The 14342-nt window shown below is 38.0% G+C and overlaps 1 protein-coding gene across 3 annotated transcripts in view; it reads left to right on the top strand.

The window, feature by feature from the left end:
• Window positions 1–14342, top strand: part of UGGT2 (UDP-glucose glycoprotein glucosyltransferase 2) — a 184336-nt gene that overhangs the window by 68891 nt on the left and 101103 nt on the right. For all 3 annotated transcript variants that reach the window (XM_038569879.1, XM_038569880.1, XM_038569881.1), the window contains exons 11-12: window positions 3667–3758; window positions 8052–8202. In XM_038569879.1, coding sequence (XP_038425807.1) covers window positions 3667–3758; window positions 8052–8202 — 243 coding nt within the window. The remainder of the gene's footprint in view (window positions 1–3666; window positions 3759–8051; window positions 8203–14342) is intronic.

Genomic DNA, 14342 nt, shown 5'->3' with positions numbered 1-14342 from the left:
CTGGAAGGATAAATAAGAAAGAAACTAGGGGGGAAAAAAACCCAATCACCTCTATGGGCCACGAAGGGCTGGGAGACCAGGTGAAAGGCACTGGAATGAGCATGAGAATTCTCTGTGTATGGGTTTTTGTATGGTTTGACTTTGAATGCATGCAGAGATGATTCAGAAAATACGACCGTGCTGAAGTTATATAAGTGAATTTGGTTTGATTTTATTGAGGAGGTAACTGCTTTCACTCCAAAGTATAGTAAATTTCCCTTCAAAGTTCAGAATTTTTTTTAATCAGATATTAATAAACCAAATGCAGGTATTTAAATACAAAATCCAAGTAAAGGATTATACCTAACCTAAATAAAAGCTCATGCCTTTTCTAATTACTTGGAAGGTGTGAAAATTTTAGAATTCTAAAGAAAATCCCTAAATAAGAATATCCTTTCCAAATGTTATTCTGTAAAACTTTTTTTTTAATATTATCTTCTCTCATTAGTCATCCTGGAAAAGAAAATCTCTTACATTAAGATATATCTGACTTCAATTTTTAAATTCAAGATGGATGCAGTTTCAGCTTAGGGGCCTCCAGAGATGTTTATAAACAAATTTACCATTATAAAACTCAGCCAGTCTTCTGAGATCCACTCAGCTGGAATTTTTTTTAGCTTCATATAATGGTCTGGCTCCATTGGTTGTTAAAGAGAGATGTTGCAATGTATTCCCTCCTTTTTTTTTTTTTTTTTTTTTTTTTTGAGGTTCTGTTTCTCATTTGGAATTTGTATTTGTTTCTGCTCAAAGCCAAAGAGTACTTCCAGCTTAACTCCACTTCAGATAAAAGGTCTCTGTATGTCTTTTGGACCTTAATAATGTTACGAAATTAAGCCTCAAGCTCGAAGATGAAAGAGTCCAGGAATTTTTATTGAAAACTTGTTCTTCCCTCACCAAGATCCAAGGTGAGACAGGCAAGCTTCTGTGGTGTCTCTGCAGTGCATTTTGTTTTTCTAGGTCACCTTTCCTTGTGAGTGTAACACTCATTTGTGTGCACAAGGATATCTCTGATGTTTGTCCTTGCTGTAAGGGGGCCCAAGGCTTTGCCTCCTGTCCAAGATCAACCCTCAAAGCCCCAGTCTCTTTAGGCTACCTAGGAAGCTCAAGATTTCCTTGGGGCACGACCTTCCGTGTTTGCTTATATCCTTAGACTCCTATTCCCACTTCTCTGCCCTTAGATGAAGTCTTTACATTTAAAAACTAAATTATTTATTTAGAGAGCATTAATAATATTTTAATCTAGCATTTTGGTGGGGGTTTTTTTGGTGTTTTTTTTTTTGTTGTTTTGTTTTGTTTTCAGTAGGAGGATTTCAGGATCTCTGGTTCATTATATTGCTGGAAACTGAAGTCTTAACCTCTTGATTTGCAAAAAAGTTGCCTTAAATCATACACTCAGGGTAATTTTCCAGGATTTAAGGCTTACTCCTCTGAGAGGAATGAGAAAGAATTTGTCAGCACCAGTCTCCAGTAGATAGTAGTAGTTCAGCAATCAAATCCACTAAGTTCAATTGGTTACCCTTTTTTGACTTTCTTCGTTCAAGGTGCTGTGGCTGGCATCAACATTTTTTTTTTTTTAAGATTTTATTTATTTATTCGAGAAACAGAGAGAGAAGCAGACACAGGCAAAGGGAGAAGCAGGCTCCATGCCGGAAGCCCAACACAGGACTTGATCCTGGATTTCCAGGATCATGCTCTGGACCGAAGGTGGCACTAAACTGAGCCACCGGGCTGCCCTGGCATCAACATTCTTGAGGGAATTAGCAATTTAGTATAGATCTGTGTGCTTGATATACTTTCCCCTTATCATTGAGATGCCTGAAATGAATGAGGTGCTGGAGAGAGCTCAAGACAATGTGTATGAGGGTTCAGTGCAAGTTTTGGGAAAACAAGCGATGAGTTCATTAAGCAGCTGTAGATTTTGAAGTTAGAATGAAGATTTATTAGAATAAGTGTTTGATAGAAAGGCAGAGAAATAACTAAAGATAAATCAGAGTTTTACCTGTGAATCTTCTTGTGTTAGAGTTTAATCTCTTGCTAGTATTCAGTATAAATCAAGTGGAAATATGTTCTGTCCTGTTACGAATTTAGTTCTTTCTCTCCCTTCTCTCTATGTCACCTGTTGTAAGTGATAACTATACAGAAAAATTTACCGCTGCCAAGCCTCCTCTGCAGCTCTTCTTGTTAGTTGCTTCACCTGTCTTTCTAGAATAATTTATACAAACTTCTGTTAGGTCATGTATTATGTGGCATCATTAAAATGCATTGTTTTGAAATTGTTTTTCCTTCTAAATGAATTTGCATGCCCTAATAATAGTAATAATAAAAGCTTCGTTTGTCAGTGGTGCATATGTGACTAGACACGGATATATGTCACATTTATACTTTATCACCTGTGAGATGGAAGTAAGTACTCCATTTTCCAGATGAGGAAATGGAGACCTACTGAAGCAAAAAGTAACTTTGTTCAGCTCTTACCACGTCTAAATAGCAAGATTAAGATTTAAAATTAATTTGGGGATGCCTGGGTGGCTCAGTGGTTGAGTGCCTGCCCTTGGCCCAGAGCGTGATCCTGGAGTCTATGGATCGAGTCCCACATCAGGCTCCTTACATGGAGCCTGCTTCTCTGCCTGCCTATGTCTCTGCCTCTCTTTCTGTGTATGTCTCATGAATAAATAAAATCTTTAAAAATTAATTTAATTAATTAATTAATTAATTTGACCCCTTTCACCACTATCTTGATAACTATGCTGTACTGGCAAGAACATTCTATTCTTTACTTTCGTTATTGCTCTAGTGCCTGGAGTGATTTCTAGCTCACAGCAGGTGTTCAGGGAATATTTACCAAATGAAAAAACGGTAAACACTGAAACACTGCTTTAATGGAAGCCTTTATAAATTTAGAGTGATCTTCAACAGATATTTACAAATACACCAAAGTTTTGAGTCTTGAGATATTAAAGAATAAGAGTGTGGCAACTATCAAATTCTAAGTGTGTGTGCACCTACAGACACAATGTATGAGGTAAATAATTGTTATAGAATTAGAACTGTAATATATATTGCAGAACCAAAATATCCAGGTATTTTTATCTCTAACCTATCATGAGATTTCTATCACTTAGCTTAGGGGTGGGCAGGCTACTACCCACATACAGGCCAAATCTGGCCTGCTACCTGTTTTTTAGAAATGAAAGGTTTTTATTTTATTTATTTATTTGTTTATTTGTCTATTTGTTTATTTTTATTTATTCATAGAGACACAGAGAGATAGAGAGGCAGAGACACAGGCAGAGGGAGAAGCAGGCACCATGCAGAGAGCCTGACATGGGACTCCATCCAGGGTCTCCAGGATCACGCCCTGGGCTGCAGGTGGCGCTAAACCGCTGAGCCACCGGGGCTGCCCTAGAAATGAAAGTTTTTTTGGAACATAGTCATGCCTATTTGTTCATATGTTGTCTGGCTGCTTTCACGCCACAAGAATATAGAGTTGAGTAGTTGCAATAGAGATGATGTGACCCGCAAAGCCTAAATTATTTACTATATGACTCTACAGAAAGTTTGCTGACTTCTGTCATAGATCACTGTTGTTATATGATTTGGTTAATTATTACCCTGCTCTATTTCAAGGGTCTTCATGATAGATTTGAAATTCAGCCAGGTGATGCCTGTCTGTTCATAAATGGACTTCGTATTGATATGAGTGCTTATGATCCTTTTAGGTAAGTATTAAATTACTAATACAAACTGATTTATATAAAGGCAAATACTGTCCTGAATTTAGTATTTGCCAAAATGCAAATAATAACTTTAAAGCAAATACATGCTTTTGTGCAAAACAGTTCTATTATCATTTTGCTAGAATACTCTCAAGTGTCTTAGAATACAGAACTGGGAGAGACCTTGGTGACATTTGTTGATGTGAAAACTAAAGTTTCTAAACCTTAAACACCTGTACTTGTTGCATTATTAGAAACTGTCTTTCCTTAATAGGTCTGTTGTTTAGCAGGGAAGCTCCATGGGACTGGGCTGAGAAGCCAGGGACTCCACCCTCTAGAAAGGACCTGAAAGGAACGTGAGACATTTCCCCAGAAGAGTAGAATTACCAGAAAGAGTTTAAATCTGTGTTTAAATCTTTAAATTTAATTTAAATAAATAATTTAAATAAATAAATTTAAATCTTTAAATCAGAAAGGAAATTTGAAATTGTAGAATTCAGGGTATATCTATTTTTGTAGGTCAAAAAAATTCTTCAAAAATGCTCTAGAGCATTTTCGGGTGGGTGTTTCAGTCAGTTTAGTGTCTACCTTTAGCTCATGTGATGCTCTCAGGGTCCTGGGATCCAGTTGCCTCGGGCTCCCTGCTTGGTGTGGAGCCTGCTTCTGCCTCTCTCTCCCTATCCCCCTCACCCCTCCACTCCTGTGTTCTGTCTCATGAATAAATAAATAAATAAATAAATTCATTCATTCATTCATTCTCTTAAAAAACTACTCTAGGACAAAATTAGAAAGTCATATATTTGTTCATCAGCATTTATCCACAAATTAGTCATGGGCCAAACAGAAGAAAAATCAAACTGAATTTATTTTACTTTTAAAGAGAAGCATAGGGATCCCTGGGTGGCGCAGCGGTTTGGCGCCTGCCTTTGGCCCAGGGCGCAATCCTGGAGACCCGGGATCGAATCCCACATCGGGCTCCCGGTGCATGGAGCCTGCTTCTCCCTCTGCCTGTGTCTCTGCCTCTCTCTCTCACTGCGTGCCTATCATAAAAAAAAAAAAAAAGAAAAATTGGAAGCATAAAACTACTCTAAAAATTAGTATTTATAAGATAAATTTAGTGAATATAATTCTTTAGTTCAGATATTCAGTTTTAATTCAATTGTCTACGTTCATCAAACTTCAATTGATTAAATGTTTATTTCATCTTATTATCAATTTGGGACAAGTAGGACAATGTAGGAAAGCCTGGGAAATACAGTAGCCCAAATGAGACTTTTCTCTTTATTTAATTGGATCCTTAGGGAAAATGATAGCTTTCATTTTATAGAAGGTAAATACGATAGACAGCAGTGGAGTGGTTGTTAGCTGCTGGCCTGTAAGCTTCAGCAGGACAGAAATTCTGTGCGCAGGATTAGTGAAAACAGGTTTAAGAGAGGGAGTGAGGGTTGGGTAGATTTCGGGGAAAGTTTTCACAGCAGGGACACTTCGCCCATTTAGAAGGGCTGCAGGTTATTCAGGAAATAAAACCCCCGTGGCTCCTCCAGCTGGTCCATAGTGATCTGCACAAGTTGTGACACATTTTATTCCTTGCCCATGTGATCATGAGCTGTAGCTCCTCTAAGTCCCTTTAAAGAGGACAAGAAAATACTTGAGGTTGTTTATATCTCTGGACATTTTTAGCACAAACAAATCAGAGCATGTCAAATAAAATCAGTGTGGAACCTGGAAGAAAATGATTCAGGAACTGGATCCAGGGAGAGGTCTTGTGTGAGTAGTAGTGCAGAGCTGCCTATTTAGGAGTGGGGAATTACCTTATGCTTTTTTCCTATCACCTGTCTCTCATTGCATTTTGGTTTTAGAGGACTGATGCACGTCCTTAACCTTCGGACCCTGGAAGTAGTGGGAGAAACCAGAGCCTTCATGAGTCCAGCCAGCTAGCACTGGAGTTAGTCAGGGCCTTGCCCAAGCCTAGCTCTCATCCCCCGGGAGGTTGTCAGCAGGAGGCTCTGGCAGTGACTAGGAAGGAAGGCAGAAGAGCTGAGTAAATTTGCGGAGGTCTGTAAATGGTGCCTCACATCTCTAGCTCTACTTTGGAACCACTGATCACTTCTCAGCCTTTTGGCTAAGATCAAATGTAGTACCTTGGAACCACTGACACATCTTTTTCTCAAAGCAATCATCTCAGCTGCAGATTTGAGCAGACAAACTGGTACTAAGTGGATATTAATCATTTTGGTAGTCAAGCTTGAGCAGTGTCCCCACGATATACCTACCAGAAAGAAAGATGTAACAGAGGTGTCTTGATAACCCTATTTGTATGGTTTTCCTTTATCTTAATGAAGTTATCTAGCCCAGAGTCCTTTGGGGCTCTTTTTTTCTTTTTTAAGATTTTATTTATTTCAGAGAGCACACACAAGCATGAGCAGGGGGAGGGGCAGAGGGAGAAGCATACTCACTGAGCAGGGAGCCCTACATGGGCTTCTATCCCAGGACCCTGGGATCATGACCCAAGCCAATGCTTAACTGACTGAGCCACCCAGGAGCCCCTTGGGCTCTTGATAAATATGTATTTGTAATGCATATAACATTAAAATTCAGTATTATAACATCAATATGAATATTCAATTCAGTGAATATCTGAGTGCCTACTATGCTATAGGAACTGGTAGATATTGGGGGTGTAGTGGCAGAGAAGACAGAGATAAGTGATTTGGTGGGATAACCGATAGTAAATATAATGATAGTGCAATAAAAAGATATCTTTTATAAAAGATAAAGTGCAGTGCTCTGGGAGTTTATAACTCCAGAGATTTAAACTAGTTCTTGATGGAACATGGGGACAGTAGAAATGTCAGATTTTTTCAAGGAAGTGATAATTTAAGCTAACACTTAAAGGACAAATCAGGCAAAGTGGGGAATGGGAGTTCTGCAAGCAGTGGCACATTTGAAAAAATGACAATCCACTCCTGTGTCCAGGCTGTGGAGTGAGGAGGAGCTGGAAGAAGCTGCGGTTACACAGGAGGGCAAGGCTCGGATTGTGCAACTAGGTTTCAGATTTTCACCTTTGGTTTGAAAGGCCAGGGAAGCCAGTGAAAGGCTCTCAGATAATAACCATTTCAAAGAGAAGCATGAGAAATTAATTATTTCAAAATGCAAAGATAGAAATTTTCCTGATAAATAGACCCAAGATATTTAAAGAACCATTTTTCTTTAATTGGTAGCCAGAATTCAAGATTTGAAAAGAGCAAGGAAGAAACTAATACTTATTGAGGGCAACTGTGTGCCCAGTAGTAGGTTAATTTAACCTTAATGCCTTATAGAGGGACTGCCATCATTCTCTTTTTTAGATGGGGAAATGAAGACTCAAATGTCACACAAAGATAGGGACACAGCTGGCAAATAGTAGCAGGATTCAAAATCTTGTGCTCTTTCCAGTGTACCATGTAACTCGATCTGGTCTTTCGACTGATGTTTTTCCTAGAAACTAGATTGAGATTACAAAGATGGTAGATTAAAAAAACCTATGGGGAATGTTAAAGTTCTGTTGCCCCCCCCAAAAAAAGTGTCTGATCAGTAAGCATTGTAAAATTTTAAAAATGAGGGGAACATTGGCAATGCAATCCAAAATTCTTATCTTACAAATAGAGGTGGTTGTGAGAGGTGCTGTGTGTGGAAAGGACATGGCACTTACCTGGCACACACACAAGTGTTAGCTTCGTCAGTAGGAGTCTAAAGAATCAAACTGTCCAAACTTTTTGCTAGTAGGCTTCTTTATGGATGTTGGTATTTTTAGCAGTAATATTTTCTATGATGTTTAAGAGCTCTCAAAGGATTATATATATGATTAGTAATTTTAATAAGTATTCTAAACAGTTGTGAACTTTCATGCTTTAATGGGGCTTTTTCTCTGCAAAATTTTTATATTTTAGGTCCTATTTGATCTTATCTTGTTTTAATAGTAGATTTACCAAAATAGTGAGCTAGTATATTTTTCCCTTCATTTTTGGCTTTTTCAGAGGTGAGCATATCTTCACTTCTTTTCTAAAGAATGTAGTAAGTATACCTTGTTGCCTAACCTTTTAAATAGTGAGATTTTGTCACTATACACAAAAAAAGTGAGCATGAGTTTACCCTAGTTGAACTCCTTGTCTTGTTTGTTAATGAATTTAATAATATTTTTTCCAGCTATTAATAAAAATACCAGCAGAATTTGTTTCAAATCCTTTAATAGGGCTATAAACTTTAAAGGTTATTTTTTGGCAAATCAAACTAAAACTTTTTTCTTCTCTTCAAAAGTCTTTTGGATCTGCTGAAGCTAGAAGGAAAAATGATGAATGGGCTCCATAGTCTTGGGATCAACAAAGAAGATATGAACAAATTTTTAAAATTAAACTCACTTGTTTTGGACTATACCTACGCATTAGATATTAGGCATTCTTCTATAATGGTAAGTTCTCATGTGATTCCTTGTTTTTGAAACCTTTAGTAGATTTAAGACTTAACATAAAACCAAATATTGACAGGCTTTCAAATAAATTTAAACAATTTCGTAGAGATTGCAGGAGAACTCAGTGAGAAAAAAAGTGAAAATACGGACTCACTCCTCTCTCATTCTAGTATCTTCTCACCCCTTCTTCCTGTTCTGAATTTCCTCACAAGAACTCACTCCTTAGGGATCCTTTCCAGCTTTAAAAAAAACAAACACGAACAACAGAGTAACCCCATGAGCAACAACAACGAAACATCAAGTAATTAAAAATCTGAGGAATGTAAGAATACTATCTAATACCTACTATCATGATAACCTTCCCTGGCCAGTTTCCGGAAGCCCCCATGCATCTGGTCTGTGCTACACCTGCAGAAATCGGGAGTCTGATCATGTCACCCTTGCTCGCAGCACGGATCCGTGGATCTGTCCTGTCCCCAGTGTGGCCTGGAAGGCTGTCGGGAACCTTCTCCCTCCTTTCATTTCTCAGACTGTGCAATGTTCCTCTCACTACTTTCCCTTCTCTCGTGCTGGGGAAACCATTCTTCCTCTCTATCCATTCATCTGATTGTCTTTCTTCAGGCTTCAGCTCCAAACAGCTGAAGAGAAGCTGTCCTCAATTAGCCACAGTGGAGGATGTTTTCATACACGCATTGTATTGAGAGCCCCAGGATGACCCTCAGGCTCAATGATATGCTCAAAGGCGTAACAGGGCCTAGAGGTTGCTCCACTCATGATCACAGTCTGTTAGAGCAGCAGAATACAAGATGTATCAGCAGAGGGAGAAACAGCATGAGGTGAAGTCTAGAGGACACCAAGCAGGAGCTTCCACGAAGCTCCTCCTCGTGGAGTTGTATAGGACATGCTTGACTTCACGTGTGATAATCTGAGTAATGCTAGCTTGAGCGGGGAGTTCAGAGTTTGTAAAGGGGTCTGTCGTATGGGGATATGAGGCCTATGTGACTCCTCTTCATCACTGAAGCTCCAGAACCTCAGAGAAAAAGCCCCTGTTCATCATAAGTCCTGCTGTTTACGTAAACTCTGTACAAACTGCCCCAGAGTGCAACAAGGCGCCTCAACATGGGAGAAACTCTGTCAGAACATTTTAAGAGCTCAGTTCTCAGAAGCCAACCTAGGAAAAAAAAAAAAAAGAAGAAGCCAACCTAGAGAACACAGAAATAGGCCCTTCTAGGGAATATATGAGGTCTGAGCAACCTGGCCTGCTGAGTTAACCCTTTCTCTCCCTGCCCCACACCTGTGTGTATGTATGCATACATATTTATTATTTTACAGAACTACCAGTACTTCCATATACTTTGCACAGTTGATTTTTATAATTTTATAATTTTGTCCCGTGATTCTTTTGTCTTTATTTCTTACAGGACTATGTATACTTCTTGAAAGTAGGAATTTTATGCATTTTTTTTCCCACCATTATGTCCCTGGTTTTAGTAGGTACTCAAAAAACATAAATATTCTTTGAACAAACAAGTTCAAAGAATATCTCAAACCAACATAAGACATAATTTTTAACAATGAAACTCTGTGAACAAATTACAACATAATGACTATAAATATCTCCATATCACCATTGTGATTTAACATTAGTGTAAAAAAGTATAGCTATTAAAATGAGAAAATAAAAATATGTGGCAGATTATATAACTAAAACTCTTCCAAAACAGCCATTATAATAAATAAGACCTTAGTAAAATTAGTTTGAGGTGACAGTAATCAGATCAAAAGCTTTATTTCTAAAAAGCATCTGAAAGACAGTGATTTATTCATAATAACAAAAATTCAAATACCTTAATAATATCTTTACTATATAATAACCCTAATTACTAAAACTAAAAGCTGCAATTTAACTGAGGAAATATAAAAGGATATAAGGACTCCTGGAAAGAGTATTAATCGGCAAAGACTTTGAAGCAGCCATGGCTGTGGCTTCCTTACAGTGTTTATAGATTTTGATCTAAGTAATTTCACTGGAAATTACTGTAAAGAAACAGTAGGAAGTGGAGAAAAGTATTCCCAAAGATATGATCATCATTGCATATTTTTTAAACAAAATAGAAATGAGTTAAGTATATAACAAAGAAATGTTGTAAATTGTATATCCATCTGCTCAAGTATATTTCAGACGTCAAAATTATGTTTATAAACCTATTTCAACAACTGGGAACAATGATTGTGCTCCCATGTTAAAGTAAGAAATACAGACTTACATGATACTATCATGTGAAAAGAGGGACAGGATCAGAAGGAAATAAATCAGAATGTTGTTATTACTGGGTGATGTGGTTTAATACGTTGCCGGGTTTTTTTCTTTCATGCTTTTCTGTAAATTCCAAATTTTTAGCAATGGGTATGTATGACTTACATGATCAGGAAAAAAAAATTAATGGGAAGAAAAACTTCTCTGACCATCTTGCGAATTGTCTCATGTAAGAATTTAAGGGATTCTCTTGGAAATGTTCAGTTATTACAGTTACTTTTGTCCTATCCAGACAACCTTCCCACTTACAAAGTTGGTCCACCATCCAAGAATCATGGAAAGAGAGCACTACCAAAGAAGTGCTATATGTTCCCTGAGACATCAAAGACCTTAAACTCAGGAAGAGTTACATAAGTTCTTAATTACCATTTGTATTTTCTAGGGCACTCTGTCTTGTTATGAATGTTTATCGTTACCGTGTCTTCCTGCTCTTTAGACCATATTCTCTCATTGACTCGATTTTACTTTCACTTGGATATCTTTAAGCTCAGTTAACAAATACCTTCTCTAAATATGTTTCATCAGGAAAAAGGAGCAACCATGTTAGTAATTTTACTACTTTGTGACTTATAGATTTAACCATTTATGCTTTTAAGCATTTGTAGAACACTGGGAGCAAAAAAGTTAAAAAAAAAAAAAAGAAAAAAAAAGAGAAGTAATTTTCAAGACTACTCTGAAATAGATCTATAAGGAAGCTTGCCAGCTCCATTCATAAAATAATATGCTGCTCCCCCAGGTTGGCTGCAAGGCCAGTCACCACTGGGGAGGAGCAGCTGTGCTGCTGTCCCAGTGGCCCTCACCCAAGTGCATCTCCCCACTGCTCTGCTGTGATGGCTCTGATTCACTTGGACGCCTTAGGAGGTGTTCTCTTCCTTTCTCGCTGAGCGTCGGAAAGTAATTTTTTAGTGAGGTGAAATCTATATAACATAAGATACGCTCTTTTAATCTTTTGAAGTATGTAATTTGGTGGCATGAAGTACACCCACAGCGTTGTACAGTCCTCACCATGATCCATTTTTCCAGAACCTTTTCATCATTCCAAACAGAAACTACCCTTTAAGCAGCAACTCCCCACTTCCTTCCCTTCAAACTCCCTGGTAACCTCAGTTCTCCTTTCTATCCCCATGAATTTACCTTTTCTAAGTGCTTCATCAAAGTGGAATTATGTATTATATTTGTCCATGTCTGCCTGGTGTGTTTCATTAGGCATACTGTGTCATGGTTCATCCATGTTGTGTGTATACTCTTAAGGGAAGTTTTGTGTTTCAGTTAAATGCTTTTACTTTTCCACTTGGAAAGTGCCTGCTTTCGGTAGATAATGATTTGTGACACTTTATTCTCTAGATTCCTTTAAAAAAATCAACTGGCACAGGGCACTTGGATGGCCCAGGCCGTTGAGAATCTAACTCTTGATCTCAGCTCACATCTTGATCTCACAGTTATGAGTTCAAGCCCTGCATTGGGCTCCATGCTGAGTGTGGAGCCTCCTTAAATAAAAAAATTACCTGCACAAAATGCAGAGCCCTGAGTTCTGAGAACTCTTTTCACTTTGGTCTGTTAGAGCAGCAAAATTAATTCACATTTAAGCTTGATTTTTTTTCTTCATTGCATTTGCTACCACCCAATATATGCATTTATTTGTTTATGTATAATATTATTCCAGTGGAACATAAGCTCCACAAAAACCAGGACTTTGTTAAAAGCTAGGCATGAAATAATTTTAGATCAAGAATTTCTTTGAGCTGAGAGTAAAATGAAGGAAAATCATGCACACATATACACATGTGAATGTACATATGGGGTTGAGTTCATCCGTATCTTCCAGTGTGTTTTCTAAATGTTTGCCGATGGAACCTGTGCAGATTTGTGGGTGATGGGAGTTGTGTGTTTATTTCCAGTGGGCCTGCTTGCAGGCACCTTGAAGATGTAGTATATCAAGTTTTCTGTCATCTTACTGTTTCTTCCTAAGACCAGTTTGTTACTGTTCTTTTAGTATGTGTTCTCATAAACAGTGAACTTGTGTTAAAATAGGGCATTTTTTTCCTAATAAAAAAATCACTTTTGTGTTCCGTAAAAAAAAAGAAAAAAAATTGTAAATATCACCAACATCCATCAGGTCCTATCACATGGGAAGCGCTCAGAAAATCTGTTGGACATCTTTTTTTTTTTTTTTTAATTTTTATTTATTTATGATAGTTACAGAGAGAGAGACAGAGGCAGAGACACAGGCAGAGGGAGAAGCAGGCTCCATGCACCGGGAGCCCGATGTGGGATTCGATCCCGGGTCTCCAGGATCGCGCCCTGGGCCAAAGGCAGGCGCAAAACCGCTGCGCCACCCAGGGATCCCTCTGTTGGACATCTTAATGTCAAAACAGTTCTTCATGAATGAAAGCAATACTTTGCTTTTATTTTAATTAGTTTTCTTCTGCTGGATCTGTCTCTCCACTTTTTGTCTTTACAGAGAAAGCTCAGTCACTGAGTTACATTACTTCTGACCTCTGTATTTATACTCTTCCCAAAAACAAACCTTGGCAGTTTATTTCTTAAAAGTTGCTTGCTTAAAAGTTGAGTAAAAACTCAAGACAGTCATTGGGTATTTTCCGTCCTTGGTTAACCATTCTAAGTTTCTCTGTCCCAGACATCAGGAGACACAATTTAAATTTTATATAGTTTCCACTTTCTAGCCTTGCCACGGTACCTCGGGTTTCACTAATATTTCACTAAAGTCATTAAAAACAACCGTATAATGGTATGTTTGGCTCCTTTGGATTGTAATTCCTTTCCAGTGCACTGTGCCAGACCACCTCCAATGGAGGGGGCCTTGGTCATATTCCACCTAAACTAGCCCTGCCCGAGCCACAGCTTCCTGTTTTCTGTCCTGTGATGTCCATGCTGTCCATATTCCTGAAGTGCTTATGATCTTTGTCTTTAATTTCCTTTTCTTTAAAGTTCCCAAGTCCCCCTAGCCATTTCATTCTCTCAAAAACACACCAATCCACACAGGCAGAGGAAATGAATTCTTTACCCAACTTAAGGATGTAACTTTCTCCTGACAGTGGGTACCACATTAGATAACATCAGTGTCCCGTCCAAGCCCCATAATGATGCTATAAATCCACACACCACAGACACATGGGTTTATCCCAAACTCGTAGTTCACTTCCACTGCTCTATATCTTCCCCTTATGCAAACACCACACTGTTTGATTACTGTAGCTTTGTAGGAAGTTTTGAAATTGGGAATTAGGAATTCTCCAACTTTGTTCTTTTTCAAGATTATCTTGGCAATCCTAGGACCCTTGCCTTTCATTATAAGTTACAGCATCAGTTTGTCCATTTCTGGAAAAAAGATAGTTGGAATTTCTATTGAAATTTCATTGAATCTATAGGTAATTTGAGGAATATTGCTACTTTAATATATTAAGTCTTCTGAACCATGAATAGGGGATGTCGTTCCATTTATTCAGATCTTCTTTATTTTCTTTCAATGATCTAACTTTTGTAGCTCTTAGTGTACAAGTCTCAGACTTGTTAAACTTATTGCTAAGTATTTTATCCTCCCTGATGCTGTTGAAAAAAGAATTGTATTAAATTTATTTTAGGATTTTTTAGTGCCACGTAACTTTTTGTTGAACCCTGGGCATTTTGAATATTACAATATGTCACTTCTGGATGTCAGAGTCTCCCCTTCCTTGGGTTTGTTGCTGTTTGCTGTTGTTTTTGTTATTTGTTTAGTGACTTCTCTGAGCTAATTTTGTAAGCTTTCTCCTGTGTGGCCACAGAAGTCTGTCACATTTGTCTAGTCATGTTCTCAGTATGGGAC

Source organism: Canis lupus, chromosome 22 (genome assembly GCF_011100685.1).
Source record: "Canis lupus familiaris isolate Mischka breed German Shepherd chromosome 22, alternate assembly UU_Cfam_GSD_1.0, whole genome shotgun sequence".
Taxonomy (NCBI): domain Eukaryota; kingdom Metazoa; phylum Chordata; class Mammalia; order Carnivora; family Canidae; genus Canis; species Canis lupus.
The sequence above is the reverse complement of the archived record's forward strand: the minus strand, read 5'-3'. Positions and strand labels throughout refer to the sequence as shown.